Source organism: Xyrauchen texanus, chromosome 19 (genome assembly GCF_025860055.1).
Source record: "Xyrauchen texanus isolate HMW12.3.18 chromosome 19, RBS_HiC_50CHRs, whole genome shotgun sequence".
NCBI lineage: Eukaryota > Metazoa > Chordata > Actinopteri > Cypriniformes > Catostomidae > Xyrauchen > Xyrauchen texanus.
In genome coordinates, this window is record NC_068294.1 from 38870911 (window position 1) to 38895672 (window position 24762).

Below are 24762 nucleotides of genomic sequence, written 5' to 3' on the forward strand. Positions count from 1 at the left end.
TGCACTGTAAGTCGCTTTGGATAAAAGCGTCTGCTAAATGCATAAAATGTAAAATGTAAAAATTTTAATTTTAAGACAAGAGCAAAAAGACATGAGACACAGAGTAAACATTGCTAAAAGACTATTCAACCTATTTACAAAAAAAAAAAAACATTTTGAAGACACATTCCTCTGTCATAAAACTACACTGAATATGGTATTTCTATAATCAGTTCATGTTGCATGTTTACAAACTTCCAAATGTAAACAACTAGAAACCATCAATCAGCTTATTCCTGAACAAAAACCTCATAATTGTGAATAATGGCTTGTGAAATATCATGCCTGTAAAATAACTTATTCAGAGTTTGCTCTCATTAATTACTGTCAATAAATTGTTGGGAAATTGTTTTTTTGGAATCATAAATAATTATTTGGTTCGCCACACACTAATGTCCCAATTAACATTACTATATATATATATATATATATATATATATATATATATATATATATATATATATATATAAAGACTATTTCTATTTATAAGCTTTGAATCCACTAGCATTCACACTAGCTTTCATTTAAGGGAATATTCCGGGTTCAATACAAGTTAAGCTCAATTAACCTCTTTTGTGGCATAATGTTGATTATCACAAAAAAAGACAAACATTGTGTTTACGTGACTTTTAGAGTGATAGTTTACTCACCCTCTGTGTAAAGTCATATCCAACATTACAACATTGTTGTCATGACAAACAAAACCTTGTAATTTCAATATTGGGTGTAACTTTACCCAGCTAATGTTAATAAGTGATATTATCACAATAAAAGAATGTTATATTTATACTGTGTGGCTAAACTATAGAAACTTTGTGTATTTTAGTGTTTATGGACTGGCCCCATTCAGTTCCATTGTCAGTGCATTACTGTAACCATTTTGTAATAAACAAGGGGTGAGTCAAAATTATTCTGGTGGTAATGAACATCATGCCACAAATGGTGTTGATTGAGCTTAACTTGTATTGAACCCGGATATTTCCATTTCTACATACAGTCTGTTAGAGTAGAAATGTATATGTGGCGGCGGGGGCGTGGTCGAGCGTTCGTCTGGAGAAAGCAGTCAGGGTGCACACACCTGAGCGCTATAATGTCTAACACCTGTTTCTGATGGCAGTAAGCACTGGGTAGAGTGATAAAAAGGGACCACGCCAGAGAGAAAAAGACTGTGATGAATTGTGACTGTACTGCTGAGTGTTGTGCTGAAAAGCCATTTTTTGCCTTCGAGTTAAAATCCCAAGTTTCCCGTTTCCTCCTTTCCCGCCCGACGAAACTCTCACAGTATATTTTATTTAATTAAGGTGGGTTTGGTTCTGCAAAGTTAAAGGATAGTAAATGATTAATGAAATTTAGAAAAACTTAATTTTCATCATTATAATTAATGTCCTTTAAACAAGCAAATCCCGACTCGATTCCAAAAACGTCATAGATGTCCCTGCCCCCCGCGTTTCATTACGGGAAGAATCTGACAGTGTTTTGGGAATTAATACGTCACTGAAATTGTCAGTGATTGGGCAATACATAAAAAGTCTGGACATTATGAAACTGACAGACAGTTACACCTCAGTGGACATTGGCCTTGTTTGGGTTTTCCTGATGGGCATTAATAGCACGTTTACATAGTCTGAGCAAACAAATGTTCTGTTGGTCATGGAGGAAGGAGGCTTTCAACTGAAGTTTCTAATAAAAACTACATGATTGTGCAGAATGGCCATATTGCAAATGTGATAGGAACAAAATAAAAAACTAAATACAGAGAAAGCAAAAGAAATAAATAAAATAGTGTGAGAACATTATTATCGCTGCACCTTCTCATGAGTTCACATTAGCTGCCAATAACTGTCAGAATCATAGACAAGACAACCTAATCTGGTTTACTGGTTTAGAGGGGTTTTGGGAACTCGATGGCTTGATAAGACTGGAAGACCAGCTAGACCAGCATGAACCAGTTAAGACCAGCAAACCAGCTTAGACTGGTTTAAGGGCCAGTGACATGATGCCTGCTGACTCTGTCCCACGTGGTGCAACTGTTCATCCACTCATAACTTCACTTTTGAAAATCTATTCAAAAGCACTCAAAAAGCTTTTTCATATTTGGCATAATTCCAAATTATGGAAGCAAATCCCTGATACATTTGATAATTATTTTTATCATAAAACAGAAATAACCCTTGTTGCAGGATGATTGTTTTATGAAATATCATGTGGCACGACCGACACAAAAAGGCCATTTTGAGACTTTATTCTGTGTTCAAGAACCAGAAGTGACATCATACAGCAGCATGTAATTGACCACTGGGCACATATTGAAGGTCTTTACCACACTTACATGTTTGGAAAATATTCACCTTTAAACTGCTGGTGTGTTGTTGATTGATCATCATGCTGTATGACCTCAAAAGGATGCTGAAAACTGTTTTATCAAAAAATCTATAATTTGTTTTTAAAGTTCATAATGGCCGTGTATTGGAATAATGCCTGTTGTGGTGAGCTGGCAAATTCTTTTGCATGTTAATCTGACATTATGTGGTGATTCCAAATGTCATGTGGTGCGACCATTGCTGAACATCATCTATGATGGTTTTCAACTACTTCTACATCTAACCAGGGGCGTTTCTAGAGACTCTGGGGGCCCCAGGCAGAAAGGGCCTTTTCCTCTTCCTCTTGCTTTCGTTTCCTTTTAATATGCCCGGACGGGTAAATCCGCTTCATGGTCCATCATTTAATTGCCACTCTCAAACTACGAAACTTTTGACAGCAAGCTCGTAGCATCCTTAATGAAAACCTGGTCCAGCGCACTCAGGACTTCAGAATGGGCTGAAGGTTCACCTTCCAACAGGACAATGACCCCAAGCACACAACCAAGACAACACAAGAGTGGCTTAGGGACAACTCTGTGAATGTGCTTGAGTGGCCCAGCCAGAGCCCGGACTTGAACCCAATCGAAAATCTATGGAAAGACCTAAAAATGGCTGTCCACTGACAGTCCCCATCCAACCTGACAGAGCTTGAGAGGATCTACAGAGAAGAATGGCAGAAAATCCACAAATCCAGGTGTGCAAATCTTGTCGTATCACAGCCAAAAAGACTTTAGACTGTAATTGCTGCCAAAGGAACTTCAACTAAGTACTGATTAAGGGTCTGAATACTTGTCAGTGTGATATTTCAGTTTTTTCATTTTTTTTCTGAATAACACTTTTATTGATTCAGACACATGCAACAGAAAAGAAAACATATATAAACTGAATAAATTTGAACCCCCAGAATTGAGAGAACTTAAAGCTCTGTCCCGCAGATTCTGAATTAGCAGGGAGTAATACACTGATGCATCATGACCTTTTCCAAACGCAGTAATCACCATTCCAGAGTATCTGCTGCTTTAGGGTGGTGTATGTAAAAGCCTTTACCGGGCAGTACGCTGTCAGAGCCAAAACTTCAGATTTAGACCAATTGACTCTGTATCCTGAGAATTTAGATAAGGAATGAATAATTCTGTGGAGGCATGGCGTAGCTCTAGTAGGGTCGGAGACTAATAATAAAATATAATCTCCGTAAAGCAAAAGCTTATGCGACATACCTCCCACCACCACCCCTGGAAAATCATCCTACTTTCTTATGGCAGCTGCTAATGGTTCCAGGGCAAGACAGAACAATAATGGAGAAAGAGGCCAACTCTGCTGGGTGCCCCTATCCGGAGAAATATAATCTGAAATTAATCATTTTATCAATTTATTTACTCTTTATTATTTTGCTACCGAGTGTCTACAAAGTAAATTAATCCATACAATAAAATTATTCCCACACCCATTAATTTCCAGAAAGAGAAATTCCCCCAGAGATGTCATAACTGAAAATTTCGGACAATATTTTAAAGTCTAGCTGGATCAGGGAAATTGGACAGAAACAAAAGGGATACATTAAAGCACCAACTATATGATTTCTTTTACTCTGCATGTGGCAGCACCTCTAAGCACACCAGGGTGTGATCTGAGACTAATATGTTTCCAATTGAGCAATCAACTAAATATGAAATGAGGGACTAGATATATACACTCACCTAAAGGATTATTAGGAACACCATACTAATACTATATTTGACCCCCTTTCGCCTTCAGAACTGCCTTAATTCTACGTGGCATTGATTCAACAAGGTGCTGAAAGCATTCTTTAGAAATGTTGGCCCCTATTGATAGGATAGCATCTTGCAGTTGATGGAGATTTGTGGGATGCACATCCAGGGCACGACGCTCCCGTTCCACCACATCCCAAAGATGCTCTATCGGGTTGAGATCTGGTGACTGTGGGGCCATTTTAGTACAGTGAACTCATTGTCATGTTCAAGAAACCAATTTGAAATGATTTGAGCTTTGTGACATGGTGCATTATCCTGCTGGAAGTAGCCATCAGAGGATGGGTACATGGTGGCCATAAAGGGATGGACATGGTCAGAAACAATGCTCAGGTAGGCTGTGGCATTTAAACGATGCCCAATTGGCACTAAGGGGCCTGAAGTGTGCCAAGAAAACATCCCCCACACCATTACACCACCACCACCAGCCTGCACAGTGTTCTCATTCTGTTTACGCCAAATTCTGACTCTACCATCTGAATGTCTCAACAGAAATCGAGACTCATCAGACCAGGCAACATTTTTCCAGTCTTCAACTGTCCAATTTTGGTGAGCTCTTGCAAATTGTAGCCTCTTTTTCCTATTTGTAGTGGAGATGAGTGGTACCCGGTGGGGTATTCTGCTGTTGTAGCCCATCCGCCTCAAGGTTGTGCATGTTGTGGCTTCACAAATGCTTTGCTGCATACCTCGGTTGTAACGAGTGGTTATTTCAGGCAAAGTTGCTCTTCTATCAGCTTGAATCAGTCGGCCCATTCTCCTCTGACCTCTAGCATCAACAAGGCATTTTCAGCCCACAGGACTGCCGCATGCTGGATGTTTTTCCTTTTCACACCATTCTTTGTAAACCCTAGAAATGGTTCTGCGTGAAAATCCCAGTAACTGAGCAGATTGTGAAATACTCAGACCGCCCGTCTGGCACCAACAACCATGCCACGCTCAAAATTGCTTAAATCACCTTTCTTTCCCATTCTGACATTCAGTTTGGAGTGCAGGAGATTGTCTTGACCAGGACCACACCCCTAAATGCATTGAAGCAACTGCCATGTGATTGGTTGATTAGATAATTGCATTAATGAGAAATTGAACAGGTGTTCCTAATAATCCTTTAGGTGAGTGTATATATAAAAAATCTATTCTAGAATAAATCTTATGGACTGAAGAAAAAAATGTATAGTCCCTACCAGATGGGTTCAAAAGTCTCCAAATATCTGTAAGACCAAGATTTCACACATCCTGTGAAGCGTCACTGTTGCTCATGGGGGCTTGCACACTTTTGCTCCACTATGATCAAGAACGGAATCCATCATAAGATTAAAATCACCTCCCAATATTATATCATGAGGGGTGCCCTCAGTGGATCTTTGAGCTGGAAACCTGTGATCTCGCTCAATTTCCAGCTTATGGTCTGCTATGTCGAGCAGACTCGGAAAGAGCCTGTGCAGACTGTCTACCATAATCTGTCTCTCTGCTCCCTCCGGTTTTCAATGTCCTCCAACATGCTCCAAATCCACTTTGGTCACTAGCGGATTAGCAGATAATTCCCTCTTTGATGACTCCAGATAATCGATCCGTTTCTTGACATCCCCCACTCTTGTGAACACATCAGTAAATTTCGCTTCCATGACAGTGATCGATCGACGTATCACAGCAAGATCCTCCAAGTCAGCAATGACCTTCGTCACATTGCCGATATGTTCAACATCTCTCGCCGCATTTCCCGCAACTCTCTGTCCAAATGGACTCCCAGGTCCAAGGCCTTCTCAGGGGTGTCAGCCTGAGCAAGTAAGTCTCCAGTGGATTAATTTAATTTTGAATTCTTTGACATATTGTCATCCTAGAACAGTTATGGAATGGAGTGTATCGAACCTCACCGTTTTATGTCATAGAAGGTATTAATACTAGCAAAGTGCGCAAAGCTCGCCGTTCACATGTCCGATCCTCGCATGGCGTCATGTGACTCCAGTTTTTTCTTTTTAATAAATGTACAAAGTTATCAAAAATCAGTTTTTTGCTTTGTCATTATGGGGTATGGAGTGTAGATTGATGTGAAAAAATATATATAATTTAAAGCATTTTAGCATGAGGCTGCAACATAACAAAATGTGAATAAAATAAAAGGGGTCTGAATACTTTCTGAATGCACTATAAATATAACAGTCTCATTGACATGACAGTTTTTTTTTAAGGGCAAGAAAAGTAAAAACACAAACTAATTTAAATGTAACTTTTAATCAATTTTGTTGAGAACTAAATTGTTTAAATATTTGAACTATGCAAGAAAATAATAATAATTTAATATTTTTTAAATAGCCTTTAAAAACTTCTAATCCGTCACTGAACCTTAAGCTGTTTTTTTTTCCCAGAAGGGATTTTAGTCATCACTTTTGCAAATACATGCACTTTCCCGTAATTTGTTAAATTCTGGCAAGAACATAAATATGAATGTAATGTTCCCATAGCAAACTGATAAATTGTTAAAAATGTAACCAGACTCAGTGGGCATTTCCCTGATTTGCAATCCAGTCCTGAGTTTTTATTGATTACACACTGAACCAGTGACCAGGTTGTTGCCCAATAAGTCAAATTTACTCCAAATATAAACTAGCACACACAGTTAGGGACAGTACTGAATGCTGAAACAGAACAACCAACATCAGACAAGAGTTCAGAGCTGAAAACTGAGAATAATGCTACGTTGTATTTTCTTTCTGATGTGCCTTTTGCAGTTCAGGCAGTCAGGTAAGTTGGCTATCATTATGAATATTGCTATGGAAGTTATTCTGAAATGTGGAACTAAATGTAAGTGACTCCATGTTCACTGTGATCTTATTTAACATTGGCATCACTAATTTGTTTCTAAAAATTCAATCAAATATCTGCATTGTTGTTTGCAGTGTTTGCAGCTGTTATAGGAGCCATCACCCCAAAGCAAATTATTATAAATGGCACCTACATAAATCCAGAATTGGGCAAGTATCATGCTAGGCTGAGAACGCTCGCTCAGAGCTGCCTGGATATCAAAGAGAAATATGATGTTTCACAGGGTAAGTTACTCTTAAGTCAACGTTTATTATTTAAGCATTTTGAAAATTATATATTTTTTTACTATAGATCAAAAGGCTTATGCTTAAAGGGATAGTTCACTCTAAAGTGAAAATTCTCTCATCATTTATTCACCCTCATGCCAAACCAGATGTGTATGACTTTCTTTCTTCTGCAGAACACAAACTAAGATTTTAGAAGAATATTTCATCTCTGTAGGTCCATACAATGCATGTAAAAGGTGACAAATATATTGAAATACTTTTAAACTAAAAATCTCCACTTTCACTTTCACTCCCACATTCTTATTTTGTTTTTGGAGATTCAAATTCTTCGTTCATATTGCTACCTACTAGGCAGGGAGAATTAATAGTAAAAAAGGACTTAAATATTGATCAGTTTCTCACCAATACCTATCATATCGCTTCTGATGACATGGATTAAACCACTGGAGTCATGTGGATTTCTTTTATGTGCTTTTTGGACCTTCAAAGTTCTGGCCACAGTTCACTTGCATTGTATGGACCTACAGAGCCAAAATATTTTTCTAAAATTTTTTATTTGTATTCAGCAGAAGAAATAAAGTCAGACACATCTGGGATGGCATAAGGGAGATGAAATAATGAGAGCATTTTCAGTTATAGGTGAACTATCCCTTTAACTTCTTGACATTAGTTTTGTGGACAGTTTCTTTATGAAACTAAAATGATCTATTATTATATATATATATATTAACTGACTGAATTCTACGTACTCTGTTTCTACTCAGATGGCATATACTTCCTGACAACAGAGAGTGGGTCAGTGTACCAAACTTTCTGTGATATGACCACAGCTGGAGGTGGCTGGACTCTTGTGGCCAGTGTGCATGAGAACAACTTAAATGGGAGGTGCTCTCTTGGTGACCGCTGGTCAAGCCAGCAGGGTAATGACCAGCACCAGCCTGAAGGAGACGGAACGTGGGCGAACACTGATACGTTTGGAACCGCAGAGGGTTCAACTAGTGATGACTACAAGGTACATCATCACATGACAGTGGAGGCCTGTGTATTTTACGTTTATTGCGATTCATGTTGTTTAAAGAACACCGTTTCACAACGAGTAGGACACCTAATGGACAACTACGCGAATTTAAGACTCACAAACACGAAAGATGCCAACAAAAACCTAACGAATGCTTCAGCTAGCCTAAATTCAATATACCAATTGTACGCAATCGACAAATTAGAAATCAGGCAAAAAATGTTCTTACCAATAGTTACAGTATATTCAATCAGAACACCTATCTCTCGCTTTGACCCACTGTTCAATCTCCATTTACATCGCGTCATGAATGATTGCGTTTTGTAGTCCAAAAAATTTTTTGGGGATTTATGAGGAAAATAAGGTCTGTGGTAAACATAATTTAAGTCGATACTTGGACATTTTTGTCCTACAACATAAATTAAACAATAATACCCCAAATGTGAATTTTCAAGTCATTATAAAAATAAAAATAAAGTATTTTACTAACATGATAGGAGATAAGAACTACAGATTTCTGTTTCGCCAGACACATTCACTCATATGCTTGTGGTATTTGTAGTCCTTATCCAGCAACATGCATTTCTTGTAAACATGGCGGCTTCAGAATTGTGGTAGAACAAAACATTCAACACTATCTTCAAGTAATGTTTATTAAAGACCTTATTTTACTAATAAATTGAAAAACACCATTATATAAATCGTTAGGAAATTCCAGAGGGTGGAGGGTGAGCTGAGTGACCCCAGCTAGGTCTCCTAAGCACCCAAATTGGCCCATTAGCTAGGGAGAGTAGAGTCACATGGGGTAAGCTCCTCGTGGTCACTATAATGTGGTTCGCTTTCAGTGGGGTTCGTGGTGAGTTGTGCACGGATGACGCGGAGAATAGCATGAAGCCTCCACATGCACTATGTCTCCACGTAACTCATCAAGCCACTTGATAAGGTGAACAGATTGACGGTCTCAGACACGCAGGCAACTGAGGTTCATCCTCCACCTACCGGATTGAGGCGAGTCACCACGCCACCACAAGCACATTGGGTATTCCAAATTGGGGATAAAAATCACAAAAAAAGAAAAGCACAGAATCAAGTTTTGTTTGCCTTTATTCAAATTTGTTGTGAACTACATTCCCCTCTCTCGTTCAGTCAGTCAGCAGATCACAAATCTGCTGAAATAAAAGTCAGTGAGTGTATGGAAGCTAATTAAAATTATTTTTTCTCTTAAAAGCAGGGCTGGACTGGTAATCTGGCATACCGGGCATTTTCCCGGTGGGACGATGCATTTTGGGGGCAATCAGGGGCGGACTGGCCATCGTGAGAACTGAGCGGGCCGGTGGGTCGGCCGCGAAACGTGCCGAATGGGCCGCGATAAGCTCAAATGAGCCGCGCGTTATGCAGAACGGACCACAAAATGGCGCAGTGATATGCAGAAAAGGACAGCGATTATTCCAAAACAGATCTGTTCATGAACGAAACACCAGTGTTCATCTAGAACTCTTTTGTACACCCACTGAGTCTGTAAATTGGGGTATAATCGTGGAGTGGAAGCAATCGAAAATAGATAAACAAATAAAGTTAAATGAGAAAGAAATGGAAAGAACAGAGATCTGTGAGTGATTCACTAGAACAAATTGGGCCTCAGTAGCATTGGGCCTAAAAGTAGCTTATTCCTGGAAAAATTTTCTATTTTGAAACGCTGAACTACCATCACACTACTGAAACATGTTATGTTAGTAGTGTCGCTACTTTTAGTTACTTTCCCCCAAGGTATTGAGGCGATCTGACAGCCCATTGATTTCTCATCCCACAGAATCCTGGGTACTATGAAATCCCTGCACAAGATGTGTCAGTGTGGCACGTTCCAAACAAGGAGTTGTTGAAAAACTGGACGACTGCTGCCATTCTACGATACCACACAGAAAGCCAGTTCCTGAGCAAACATGGTGGAAACATTTACAACTTATTCAAGGTAAAACACACGATCCTGTTCTCAATCACCTCCTCATATACAGTAGTAGAAAACATGCTTAAAAATTGGTTTTCCTCCTGAACAATTGGAGCAAGTTACTGGCTTTTTCAAGCTGGTTATTTGCCGATCCAAACTGATCATTGGCTGGTTGACCGGCGACCACGTTCCAAAAAAACCAGCTTGACCACCTTTTGGCCTGAGAGCTGATTTGCATGTTCTAAAACAGATGCAAGCAGATGTGCTTCTACTTTTAAAAGGAATAGTTCACCCAAAAATATTAATTCTCATATAATTTACTCACTTTCATCCCATCCTAGATGTGTATGACTTTCTTTCCTCTTCTAAACACATATTAAGATTTTTAGAATATTTCAACTCTGTAAGTCCTTTCAATGCAAGTGAATGGTGACCAGATCTTTGAAAGACCAAAAAGCACATAAAGCCAGCTAAAAGTGATCCATATGGCTCCAGTGGTTAAATCCATGTCTTCTGAAATGATGCAATCACTTTGGGGAGAAACAGATCAATATTTAAATCCTTTTTGTTTTACAATAAATATCCACTTTCAAAATGTGTAAGGATGTGAATGTGAAAGTGGAGATTTATAGAAAGAAAAAAAAGAAAAAAAGGTATTTTCCTTTCCCCAGACCTCTTATATTGATTCAAAAGACATTAATTTATACACTGGAGTTGTATGGATTACTTTTATGCTACTTTCAATGTTCTGGCCACCATTTACTTGCATTGTATGGACATATAGAGCAGAGATATTCCTTTTAAAAATATTTGTGTTCTGCAGAAGAAAGTCATACATGTCTGGGATGGCAGATGAGTAAATTATGAGAATTTTTCATTTTGGGGTGAACTATCCCTTTAAGTAGAAATGACAGTAGAGGGTTCAGTACTCATAGTCTCAACCAGAATATTTTAATACCACAAATCACTGACTTGAAATTATCTTTATATGATACGGGTGTCTTGAAGCAAACTGGACATCTGCCAAAATGTACGTGTGATTGGACACAGTTTGGTGGGAAAATAGTCTAGCACTAAATACAAGGATATGTCGCCTGTACAAATATTTAAAATTGGGGGGAGGGGATTATTGCTGTTTTGAAAGTTGCCAGATATATCACAGAACTTGTTTCTTAAAAGCATAAGTTTGAAGAAGCTTAAAATCAGGGTTACCACATTTTCATTTGGCAAGCTTAAAAAAAGTGCAGATATTACATTTAAAATAGAACAGTTCAGTTGATATTGAAATGTTTTGCTATTTCTGTCCCTGTTTTAACAGAAATACCCTTTGAAGTTCGCAGCAGGGGACTGTAAAACCGATATGGGACCCAGCAGTCCAGTGTTGTATGATACTGGAGACAAGGACTCAACAGCAGACTTATATGGACCATCTGTTAGAAGTATTGAACTGTTATAGAAATGTTGCATTAGAGAATTCCATATTCATTGAATTTTACAGTTACATTTTCATACCATAATTTATGTGATGTTTGTTCTCTTTTTACAGAGGAATTTGAGTCTGGCTTCATCACCTTCCGAGTGTTTAACACTGATAAAGCAGCCATGGCCATGTGTTCTGGAGTTAAACCAACTGGATGTAATCCGCAACATGTAAGTTATAATTTTCCCGGCAACTGTCTAGAGGCATAGAATATACAAACATTATTTCAGAATAAGAACTTTAAGCTATAGTTTGCCCCAAAATTTAAATTATTTACTCACCCTCATGCCATCTTAAATGTGTATGGCTTTATTTCTTCTGTTGAACACAAATGAAGATTTTTAGAAGAATATATCGTCTCTGTAGCTGGTGTCCAAAATTTTGATGCTCCAAAAAGCACATTAAGGCATCTTAAAGGTAATCAATCAAAATTCAATGGTTTAATCCGTGTCTTCTGAAGTGATCCAATCTGAAAGTCAGAAGATTGAAGCTCTTAAAAGCACATAAATTCAGCATAAAAGTAATCTATAAGACTTCAGTGGTTTAATCCATGTCTTCTGAAGTGATCCGATTGATTTTGGGTGAGAACAGACCAAACAATAACTCTTTTTCAGTCCCTTTGGCAATCATGATTTCAAGCAAGCTTACACTTCCCAGCACCATCTAGCGTACAGCGCATCTGTCAAGTGATAGGAAGTGTAATCATGATTGTGCTTAGAGACTGCAATGGCAAGATTTACTGTGAAAAAGTAGTTATATTTTGGTCTGTTCAAAATCAATCGGATCACTTCAGAAGACATGGATTATACCACTTAAGTCTTATAGATTACTTTTATGCTGACTTCATGTGCTTTAAAGAGCTTCAAACTTCTGGCCACCATTCACTTGAATTGAGTGGACCTGCAGAGCACAGATATTCATCTAAAAATATGAATTTGTGTTCAGCAGAAGAAAGAAGGTCATACACATCTGGGATGGCATGATGTGAGAAGTTTCATTTTTGGGTGAACTATTCCTTTAAGGGCATTTTTTGCCGCCGCTGTTTAAATTTCAGGGGCATTTTTGTCCTGACCCTGGACTAATATATGTGTGTTTTGTAGTATTGTATTGGCGGAGGAGGATATTTCCCAAAGCAAACCCAGTGTGGAGACTTCACAGCTCTTGACGGAAGCAGCGAAGGAACACAGAAAGAAATGACTGCATCTAAAGAAATGATTGAATCAGCTGTGCTGCTCTTCTATCGTTAATCTATCTATCGTCTTGATATTGTCTGAAAATAAAATAAAATACAAAAGTTTCACTGAGAGATGATTGTTGAATTGAACTGTACTTTTTCAATGTAGTTGAAGCACGTTTTTATTGACATGACAGACTGATCTCACAGTGAAATCAGAAACAGTAGGTTGACTTTTCTTTAGCTAAAATCAGTCTGTGCTTGCTGAAATTGTAAATACTGCTCCCAGTGGCCAAATCAGTAACTGTTATTGGGAGATCCATTTTTACAGAGCTGCGCTAAAAGACAGTTGTTTTCATAGCGCTTTTTTTATCCTTAGAAGTTACCAAAGCGCTTTACACTGTTTCCCAATCACCCATTCACACACACATTCACACACTAATGTCAGCAGAGCTACCATGCAAGGCGCTAGCCTGCCATTGGGAGCAACTTGGGGTTCAGTGTCTTACCCAAGGACACTTCGGCATGTGTCATGTGGGCCGGGAATCAAACCGCCAACCCTGCGATTGGCAGCCAACCCGCTCTACCACCTGAGCCACAGCCCTTAACCCATGAATGTATCAATACAAATTTGCAAATCTATTTTACACCATTACAGTATATTCTATTCCAGAATTTACTTTACAACAGCTTAAACTGAAATGTTAAAGGAATATGACTTTCTGTATTCTGTGGAACACAAAAGATGACATTTGGCAGAATGTTAGTCACAGTCACCATTCACTTTCATCTTTTTATCCATACAATGCAAGTGAATGGTGACTGAGGGTATCATTCTGCCTAGCATCTCCTGTTCCATAGAAGAAAGTTTTACCAGTTTGGAACAACATAGGTATTTTTTTGTTTTGTTTTTTGAGTGAACTACCCTTTAACAGCTCCAAGGGAACTAATATAGTGTCTCTGTCCTTGTTGTGATATAGATATAAAATGATCTTTCACTCATTCAATAATTCCCATAACCTCCCCCTGCATCCTTAAACGTGTTTCCTGTAACAGGAAGCAGCAAAAATTAGATATGATTTTTTTCCCTATGGGTCAAACACAACTTCCTATCCAGACCATGCCAGTGCTGAAATGAACGTGGCGTTGAAGAGTGTGCACCTGTGTGTTTAAGAGAAAGTGAGTGAGAGAAAGCGAGACAATGAAGCTTCCATGTTTGTATGAATCTTTTGGGGTTTTTGATATTATCGACCCTATTGACTCTCACAGTGTAAAACCCCTACAGCTGTGGAAAAAACAACAATAATTAAATCACAGTATTCTCAGTGCAATATAATCACAATACATATAATGGTTTGTATTGAATGATTAACAATCAATTAATAAATGCAATGTGGCCCCAAACATTAAATGTACACTTAAGCCAAACTCTTGTTTAGTGTTGCATTGCATTAGATAAAATATCAAACAAAGTGGCATCTGCAATCAAATGACGCTTAAGCTTTTCTCAGTAATTTTGGCATTAATATTTAATCAACAGGTATCAATGTAAGTTTTAGTGTATATATTAGGTCTGTTCCCCTTAAGATTACAACAATAACTGTGGACATATATTATCATTTTCTATAATGTGGCTTAAGTGTCTAAATGCTATTTTGGGGTCACTCTAAATCATTTAATTAATGTAAAAACATTCAAATCCACATTTAGTTCTGGTTTTACTCGCCTTGGGCCAGTGAAGAGTACAGCGGCTGAGGACAGCTACAGGAAATAAGAGCTTTCGGTGTCACAGAGTGGCGACATGACACCTTTAACAAGTAGCTTTCTGCATTCTGCTGCTGATAAGAGCAAACCAATAGAAACATTCACTAAATTAAACCTCATTAGCACGCACACACACACACACTAGATCAGTGGGTGTGTTATAGTAAAAGAGAGAGACTGGGTAAGACAATACTTAATAAATACAGTGTGTTAACATGTTTAGGGGGATAGTTCACCCTAAAATGAAATTGTCATCATTTACTTACCTTCACGTTGTTCCTAACCTGTATGACCTCTATCACCACTCACTTTCACTGTATGGAAAAAAAGATGCCATGAAAGTGAATGGTGACTGAGGCTAACGTTCTGCCGAGCATCTCCTTTTGTGTTCCACGGAGGAACAGGTTTGTAACTACATGAGGGTGAATAAATGATGACAGATTTTTCTTATTTGGGTGAACTATCCCTTTAAATAATTTAGTAATTTTAGAGTAAAATTTATTTAGAATTTTTTTTATATATAAATTAACCCTTATGCTTTGTTCTGGTCATTTTGATCCAGACTACTTTTTTTCTTTACGATTTTTTATTTGATCCAACATTGTTAACATATGGTATCTGACAACACACACACAAAAATTGGGCCATTTACTTCACTTTGTTATACTCATGTTCCCGGTCAAAAATGACAGCCATTTGAAATGAATGGATTAGACTACAAAATACAAAATTAAGTGTTCAGGAGCATCCCAATCCTTAGATGAGCACACACATACACACACACACACACACACACACACACACACACACACACACACACACACACACACACAGTGTTTGGAGAGTGCCCTTTTGTGCATCGTCTTTCCATGTACCCTCTTTGAGAAATATTTCAAGATCTACTTATCATATAATGTTGTTTGGGCTCGTTTGAATCAGGATAAGTTACAATATGTCATTGTCTATGTTATATGTATGTTTCAGGAATGCGTTTTGTATGCCGAGATGATTTGTGTGTGTGTCTTGTAAACAACATGTGCTATGCTGCAAGTTCATCAAAAACATCAAACACTAAATTTGCTGATATGTTAATTTATACTTTTTGTAATTTGTCTTCTCATTAGAGGGGGTTTCAAAATGTCACTAGCTTTCACCAAGATGATATCTTGATTTTGAATGTTAATTTTCCCCTAATTCCTAACAAACAAAGGCACTTGGCATACTTAAAACAGCTATTTACCATAAAACTAATCACTTCACTGTGAGCCTGCTCTTGATCTCCCAGAATGCAACATTTTTAAATGGCAAACTATTGTATTTAAGAATCACAGTAGATGGCTTCAGGAATTTGGCTTTAAATTTACAGCAATTTATTACAGTGAAATTTGCAAATGGATAGAACGAAGCAATTCTTATTTGTCAGCAAATTAAAACGCATTATTTAAGAATTGATAGGATCAGCTAAATGCATTGTCAAGTCCAGATTCTAAACTTTAAAATGACGTTTTGTTCAGATAAAGCAAGTGGTATATTCATTTATGTCATTATTATATATATATATATATATATATATATATATATATATATATATATATATTTTTTTTTCCTTGTGTGTGTTTGTTTTCTACAGGAGTTCAATGAATCTTCCAATCAATAAAAATACATATACAATAAATATATATATTTATTATGTTTTTTTTATGTTCAGAAGATGGGTATTAATGGGTATAACCTGTCATAATTACAAAAAAAAAAAAGAAGCTGATAATATCTAATGCAATATCTTGTGATAATATATGCAATGTGAAGGAGGCAATCTTAGAGGGTCGGTCATTTGACTAGGAACACAAAATGTGTTAGCACAAAATGAACATAGAAGAAGGGAAAAATAGTTATTTAAGTTTTATGGACTCTGGATACACCCAATTGACACATTACGGTCTCTTTGACCTAAATATTTCTGCTGCTAAATAGATTGCTGCTAAGAATACCACCTTAAACCAACTGACCACCACAAGGACTCGGATAAGAGAAAACATGCATTCTTTGCATGCATGGAGTGAATTTGAAGCTCATGCGTAATACCTTAATGATGTTTAATTCAATCAATTTGACATAAATATCACAGCCTAATAGTAAGTGATGGCTTAATCTATAAAAATGAAATCAGTTTTAACATGTGTCTTGTATTGAAGCAATAAGCTGTTGACAAAACAGACTGTTGTGGCTTGTTTGAACCACAACAGTGAACTATTTTCAGAGAGAGGACAACACTCTTTCAAATCTAATTTGGAAATCCCACATTCTCCGTAGGGTACACCACAGGTTTTATTGTGGCTTCCTGAGGGTCATTATACACCACATGACACAGAATGTTTCTTCAAAGAGGCATTTAAGGATGTAAAAAACTGATTTCCTGTCCTAATTGTACCTTTGAAATGCAGAGGAACGCTAAATGAAGCTAAAATAAAAAGTCGAATCTGTCAAGGCACTTTTCTGAAACTGAGTCACCAGTCACTTTCATTGCTTTCTTTCCTTGTAATTGTAATGTATATTACCCTTATAATCCTCAGAAAATACCATTAAAGGGATAGTTCATCAAAAATGAAAATTCTGTCATTATTAACTCACCCTCATGCCATTCCAGATGTGAATGACTTTCTTCTGCTGAACACACAAATATCTATGGGAGAATATCTCTGCTCTGTAGTAACACAATGCAAGTGAATGGTGGCCAGTACTTTGGAGCTCCAAAAAGCACATAAAGGCACCATCTGACTCCAGTGGATTAATCCATGACTTCTGAAGTGATTAATCGATTTTGGGTGACAACAGACCAAAATGTAACTTTATTCACTTTACATCTTGCCATCGCAGTCTCTAGGCACAATCATTATTTCAAGCTCGATAACACTTCCTAGTACATGACGCTAAGAAATGTAATCAAGCTTGAAATTATGATTGGCAAGGAGACAGGGTTATAGTGAAAAAGGACTGTTCTCACCCAAAACCAATTAGATCACTTCAGAACACATGGATTGAACCACTGGAGTCATACGGATTACTTTTATGCTGCCTTTATGTTCTTTATGGAGCTTCAAAGATTTTGTCACAATTCATTTGCATTGTATGGACCAACAGAGCTTATATATTCTTCTAAAAATATTTGTTTGTGTTCAGCAGAAAAAAGAAAGTCATACACATCTGGGATGGCAACAGGGTGAGAAAATGATGAGAGAATTTTCATTTATGGGTGAACTGTACCTTTAAATATCTGTAAATATACAACCAGATTAATGCAATGTACCTTCAATATGCTGTCAGCACTACATTCAACCGTGCATGTTCCTCTAAATAATTATACATTGAAATTTAGGCAAAAGCTTTCAGTACTGAGTAAAAACATTTTCCAAGTGAGAGAAACTGGAAACACATAAGAAAACGTAATACATAAGTCCCACTGATCTAGAGAGGATGACACTTTACTGACAGGTGAAGAGTATTTACACCATTTACAGGGTGTTGTAGCGCCACCAAGGGGGGAAACAAGAAAGTAAAAAGGAAAAAATATTTTAAGAGCGAACATCATTAAGGTACGGAAGCGCAAAGAGGCCATTAGTTATTATTATTTTTCTGTCTAGTTTTCTACGTCATTACTTTGATCAAGGACTCACGCAAGCTGAAATAGCTGTATGTCACTTCCATATTAGTGTCAGACACCTTAGAAGAAGACTATCACGTCTACAACTTTGTCGTAGACAATACAGTGACCCTGAACGTTTGGTCAATTTCAATAGTTTTTTGAGGAAATTAAAGGAAACAACAACTTTTTGTTATTTCGAGATCACGAGAAAACGAGATTAATAATAATAACGCAAGGCCTCCGAGCTTCCGTATTTAGGTTTTATTTAGTTATTGGGGAGTAATTTCGTTCAAACTTAACATACTTCATTTTTAAATTGCAGAGATTATAAATGTATTTCTCTCTTTACACAAATTATAAACCTTTGACAAAATGATGTGGAATGTAGATTTATGCATTTCAACTGTACACGATTTCCATCAAACTGAAAGGTGCACATATGTATTTATTATGTATAAATATAAAGTATTTAACCCCTTCAAATCTGCATATTTTGGTTGCTACCTGCAATTTTTCACACCCATATTTAAATGTTTACATTACACACAATCAGTGGATTAATTGCTAAATATTGGTCTCATTTTACAGAAAACCCCTCAAATTAAAAAAAAAAAAAACAAACTCCTCCAATAATTAATAATATTGTATATGTTTAGAATTGTATGATGATTTTTTTTTTACCCCCAGATTTTTTATGTCTTCGACAAGGTTGTTATAGTTTTGGTATTTTAAGTTAATTCGTTTTTACTTCCAAAGTATTATTTAGTGTCATTTCAGTTATTTTACCAACTGTGTTTCTTGGTTTTTATTTAGTTGTATTTTTTGTTTTTATATTAATCTATCAATGTATTTAAAAAAAAAAAAAAATCTATGTCAGTTAACACAGATGCGTAAATGACTTTGTAGGGGACAAATTTGTGTAATGTTCTTAAAATTAAACCATTCCCTATCCATGCCACATTACACATAGGTCTACATATAGGCTGACATATAACATGGTAAAAACAACCAAGTAGGACTTAGGTGAACACTTGTACACCTAATTATTCATGCGATTAACTAATCAGCCAATCATGTGGCAGCAGTGCAATGCATAAAATCAAGCAGATACGGTCAGGAGCTTCAGTTAATGTTCACATCAACCATCAGAATGGGGACAAAATGTAATCTCAGTGATTTTGACCATGGCATGATTGCTGGTGCCAGACGGGCTGGTTTGAGTATTTCTGTAATGGCTGATCTCCAAATAGAAAGTCTCAATTCTGCAATAGATAGTCGCAATTGCAAGAAATAATGGCTTTTCAACCTTACTTTTGTCAGGAATTATGTGTGTACATGACACAATAATATATCAAATAAACCAGTTATGGCTGTTTCTAATATACGAACAATACTTTGTTCAATACAATCATTTAACAGCTTTTAAAGGCAAAATGTAAAAATAATAATGTATTGCATGTGTTCATTATTATTCTAGCTTTCAAAGGTATACATTGGTTGTCAAAATGTATGTAAACTCAGTGAATTCGGCATTTTGGAGTCTTTCCTAAAGCAGTGGAATTAATTTTAGTTTTACATTATCAGCAGAAAATTATCAAAGATCAGACAGACTTTTAGAGGGAAAAGATTAAATAAAAAGAAATCCTTTACAAAAAACATATGCCATGTTACAGTAAAAATAGAAAGGAAATGTTAAAGAAAAAAATTATTTAGATCTGTTACACTTTGACATACACATACAAATCTCCTTTTATAAAATGTATAAATAAAAATATATATATAAAAAAAAAATAGCTGCCCTCTATTATGTTTCCACATCTGACTTTGTTAGTCACCCATTCCATTCAGGATTCTTTCATTTTTAATCTGTCTCTGCCCTCAGCTTCCTGCAGAAATCCAGCACTTCCTGTCTTTATGTGTGATCAGTCAGGCCCAGAACATGACTAAAGAAGTGAAGCAGATCCAGACCCAGATAAGCTTGAGTCATGGTGCAGATCACCCCGAGCCCAGCCAGAGCTATCAGCACCCACTGCACCTTTGCACTGAAGTACAGGGGCTCCAGTCTGTCAGACAAACACTACACATGAGTAACACAGCTGTGAAAACATTAACATTACTGCTTTGGACCAATGTGAGTCCCTACCTGCCCTGAGAGGACTCTGAATAGCCATGGAAGTACAGATACCGCCCATAAAGGTACAACAGTCCAAACAATATTGAAAGAGCTTGAGGAGGTAGAAAATAACTATTAGAAAGTTAGTTTGAGTGCGAAAATACACACAAAACAGGTCAAAATACTAGATCTACCAAATACCTTTATTCTATTTATTAATCACCCAACTAGATTGTTACATTTTTAGTAGAAAATATGGGTTATATTAGTGCCAAAACAAAATCATTTTATTTTTGCTGTTTGTTCAAATGTACTTTTTTGTTTTAGGTCAATGTACTATTAAAATGAACTAAAGCAACACAATTCTAGAACATTTTGTTACAACTTGACTTGAGTTCTGTCCATTTAAATTTGTACAATGGAAGTTTAATTAATTAAATTAAAGTCGGGTTGGGACTACAAGAATACTTTTTTTGGTGTTACATTGTAGCATTGATGAAACTGGGCAGGGAATTTCCATTTCCCAGCCTGATTTGCATTGAACTCGATAGGGAGAGTAAATGTTAAAATTAAGTGTTATTTTATGTTTTAGTGCAAGATGAATATAAAGGGGAATACTTACTGTTTAATGTTTTGTTATGTTGAGATTCCAATGAGTTTCTGTTATGTTGGAGATTTGGAGATAAACTATTCACTATTATGGCATGAGCTAATGGTGAGGACAGGTAAAAGTCGCACATGAAATTGATTGATCGGTTCATTGAGCAATTGTGGTGTTAACTACAGAATAGCTTCTAAACTACACTCTGTAATGCTTCAGACCAGCATGCATTTAGCATACTAACATTTACTTTTACTAGTTAGTACATAAAGGAATAGAAGATATTTATTTGAGTAAAACTGACATGTCTGATTTTGTTGGGTTTACTCAATTCAACTAGGTTTTTTACACAATGTATTTGTGTTGCGATTACGTAGTAATTTTAAGTTAAGAAAATTCATTTCAAACATGTGGAACAACTATCCACGATAGAATCAAGTTCAGCCAAGAGCTAAATGCTTTTTTTTTTTTCTTTCTTTTTTTTAGGGCATGTTCTGGGTGGTCAATTACAGGCCTAAGTCAAAAGTGTGTTTTTTCTTTTTTACTGTTTGATTCCTTTAGACATGAAAGAAGTTATTTTTGAAGCTACCTGTAGAAGCTCAAAAACCTGACAAGACTGCATTGTGTTTTGCATAGTACATTTTCAATTATAATATATATTTTTTTTTTTACATGCAAATCTGAGTTGTGAGTATTTGCAACATGATATCATTTATGGGAAAGAGTGTATGCAGATATGTCAGCTGGATCTCCATTGTGTGACTAACGCCTTTCCTTAGATGTCAAATTAGCCAATTTCAGATTGCAGAACTAGATATATGAGCTATCAAATGTCTGTTTACTGTATAAAGACAGAAGAGTAAGTTTTAACAGACTTTACATTTAACCAAAAGAATATTGGGAACACTTTACAATAAGGTTTCCGTTTATTAACATTAGTTCACTGCATTAATTAACATGAAATACTTTTCAGCATCTATAAATCTTAGTTAAGGTTAATTTTAACAGACGAAAACATTTTAAAAGTTGTAAATATTAACATGACATGATGTAATGCATTATGAACTAACAATCTTCTTTTTTTTTTAACTAACATTAACAAAGGTTAATAAATACTGTAATATAATATTGTTCATTATTAGTTCATGATAATGCATTAACTAATGTTAACAAATTAAACTTTATAGTAAAGTGTTGCCAGAATATTTTATATATAGGTCAACCTCTCACCTTTTCTCAAAGAGAGAGAGAGAGAAAAAAAAACTCCTTTAACTAGCCAAGGGTGGTTTGCTGATTTTAGCTGGTTTCAGGAGGTTCATCTGGTCCCCCTGCCAGGCCAAGCTGGTGTTTAGTTGGTTTAGCTAGCAGTTTGGCCAGTTGGATTTCCAGTCTGACCAGCTGACAAAACCCCTATTAACCATCAAAAAAGACCAGCCTAACCAGCTTGGCCAGGCTGTGAGACCAGCTAACCACAATTAGCTGGTTTATGCGGTTTTCTCCCAGCAGATCCACTAGTTTGCATGTGTGTAATATAATACAAAAAGTCTTTCAAATGCACCTGTACCAGTTGGGAGGATTTTTTATAAGCTAAGGCGTGTGTTAGTTTCATTAATCCAAGAAAATAATACACTATGATTACTGCGTATTTTAATGATTAATAACTAGTCTGTAGCAGACAATAATGTAATAACATTTGTGAACCAATAACGTACTAAGTTCTTACATTATTGGCTGGGTTAATAAAAAATAATAAAGATATTAATGTTATTACATTACCTGTAGTTATTACATTATTGGTGGTAATTACATTATTAGCTGCTATACCAGACTAAGTAAATAAAGGTTCCATGACCACAAACTAAACACATTATACACGATTGAAGTAGTCCATTTAAAGGAAACTCACCTTGACTGAAGAAAACTCCAGCCACCCAAAGCGAGAAAACAAATATGGGGAAATATTCGGAACAGTTTGCTCTAGCAAATAAAAAATGGTTATATATGTGATAAATAAGACAAAGCCAGCATAGACAAACATCATTTGCATTCATGTGATGCATTCAAAAACATTCACAAGCTAAATTTTTCTGGTTTCATTTAAAAACTTACTGGGCTCGAAAGACCCTCTCAAACTCTGGAGGCCCAGTTGTGGCCGGAGGAGAAACAGAGTACTTTCTCCGTGCATAAATCACCTTTAACGAGAAGTATGCTGACAGGAAGAGAGAAACATTTTTCAGATAAGAGGTTTCATAATGCATTGTGACCACAGGTCTATAGTAATATCTTACGGACATACACAGCAAAAACATCCTATTCTTATAATATTTGACTTGTTTTCCAGTAAAATTAACTTGAAGTAAACTTTCTGTTAAATAATATTGAAAATAAAATAAAAAATAAGACAAATCACCTAAATTTTTTTTTTAACCTATTTTGGACATAAATGTTTTGTTTTTCACACACATAGTTATGGATGGAATGCTAATAACTGTAAAACTACACACAACATTACTTTTAAACTCAAGCAGAGTGCTACCAACTAAATCAAGACGCCTCCTATTTGGAGGCAAATCTAGGAATTTTTTTTAAAAAAAGAAAACTAACCAAGTCCATTTTGTCTTGTTCCATTGACAGATTTTTTTGTTTTTTGTTTAATCGTTTCAAGCAGACCTCACCGAATAATTTCTCATTTTCTAACTCTTCACCACATGCTCAGAAGCAATCAGATTTAACAAAGTGCATTGCTACAAATACTAATCAATGGTGAAAATTATTATATCCCTGAGCATATAAGGAAAAGAACTTGACAATTGACATGCATTTAATTAATTACCTTGTTCCAGTATCCCCAGCACTGTAACAGCTGCTAACAGCACAACCTGATCCAGCATCATTCTAATGGAATCAGAGGACTATTAGATGGGTCCTCTCTCTCTCTAACTTTGGTCAATCGACACAATGGGAGTGTGAAAAGTCCTTCCTTTATCAAATCACTTACCTCAGCATGGCCAGAGGAGGCGGGACTTGGACCGAAACAAATTTCTGATGTTACAAATATATAGCTGTATCAACTGTTAGGTGTCTGAGTGAACATAAGTTTATTGGGAGTAAGCTACATATTGCTAGATGTCAAAGTTATCTAAAAAAATTACATGAACTAAAGAATGTGTTTCATGAAATTTGGAATTTAATAACTACTTATTTTAGTGGATGCCTACCACATTCACTGTGAAAATCCATTTATTCTAAGATCTCTCCAGATGTTTCATGAAAACTCATGTACAACAATGAGATTTTTACTTTTTCTGAATAAAATATGAGTGGCACTTGACCGTGCAAAATTCGCTAACTCAATGTTAGAGCGTTGCTAGTGGTTTTAGCATGTTGCTATGCCGTTGCTAAGGTGTTCTGGGTGGTAGCTTACTCCCCCAAGTAAAAGTATGTAAGCCAGATCCTGCCCCAGAATGAAAAAACAAAAGTGGTAGTTTTGTCTTTGTCTCACAATTCTAATAAAATTTCTCACAATTGTGCGATATAAAGACGCAATTGTAAAAAATAGTTGCAACTGCAAAAAATAAACAAACAGATGCAAAATATTTAGTCGCAATTCTGAGACAGAAACTTGCAATTGCGGGAAATAAAGTTGTAATTATAAAGTCGCAATTACGTTATATAACTTACAATGGAATTATATAAACATGCAATTGCAAGAAATAGACATAATTTCAAATATTAGCCTTGCAACTGCAAGATATAAAGTCACAATTCCACGGTACAAACTTACAACAAAGTCACAATTATAAAGCTGC

The 24762-nt window shown here is 36.3% G+C and overlaps 2 protein-coding genes across 2 annotated transcripts; one reads left to right on the top strand and one right to left on the bottom strand.

The window, feature by feature from the left end:
* The first annotated feature begins 6748 nt into the window (after positions 1-6748).
* On the top strand, positions 6749-12958 carry LOC127659935 (intelectin-like). Its single transcript, XM_052149935.1, has 7 exons — positions 6749-6907; positions 7063-7212; positions 7980-8227; positions 10044-10202; positions 11497-11617; positions 11725-11828; positions 12759-12958. Exons 1-7 carry the CDS (start codon positions 6856-6858, stop codon positions 12903-12905), a joined length of 981 nt encoding a protein of 326 aa, XP_052005895.1. The 5' UTR covers positions 6749-6855; the 3' UTR covers positions 12906-12958.
* A 3349-nt stretch (positions 12959-16307) lies between these two features.
* On the bottom strand, positions 16308-23906 carry LOC127659956 (leukotriene C4 synthase-like). Its single transcript, XM_052149970.1, has 5 exons — positions 23787-23906; positions 23063-23162; positions 22860-22930; positions 20383-20464; positions 16308-20302 (listed from the first exon to the last, which is right to left on the bottom strand). The coding sequence occupies exons 1-5, from the start codon at positions 23845-23847 to the stop codon at positions 20152-20154; spliced, it is 465 nt and encodes a 154-aa protein (XP_052005930.1). The 5' UTR covers positions 23848-23906; the 3' UTR covers positions 16308-20151.
* Between the last annotated feature and the right edge of the window lie 856 nt (positions 23907-24762).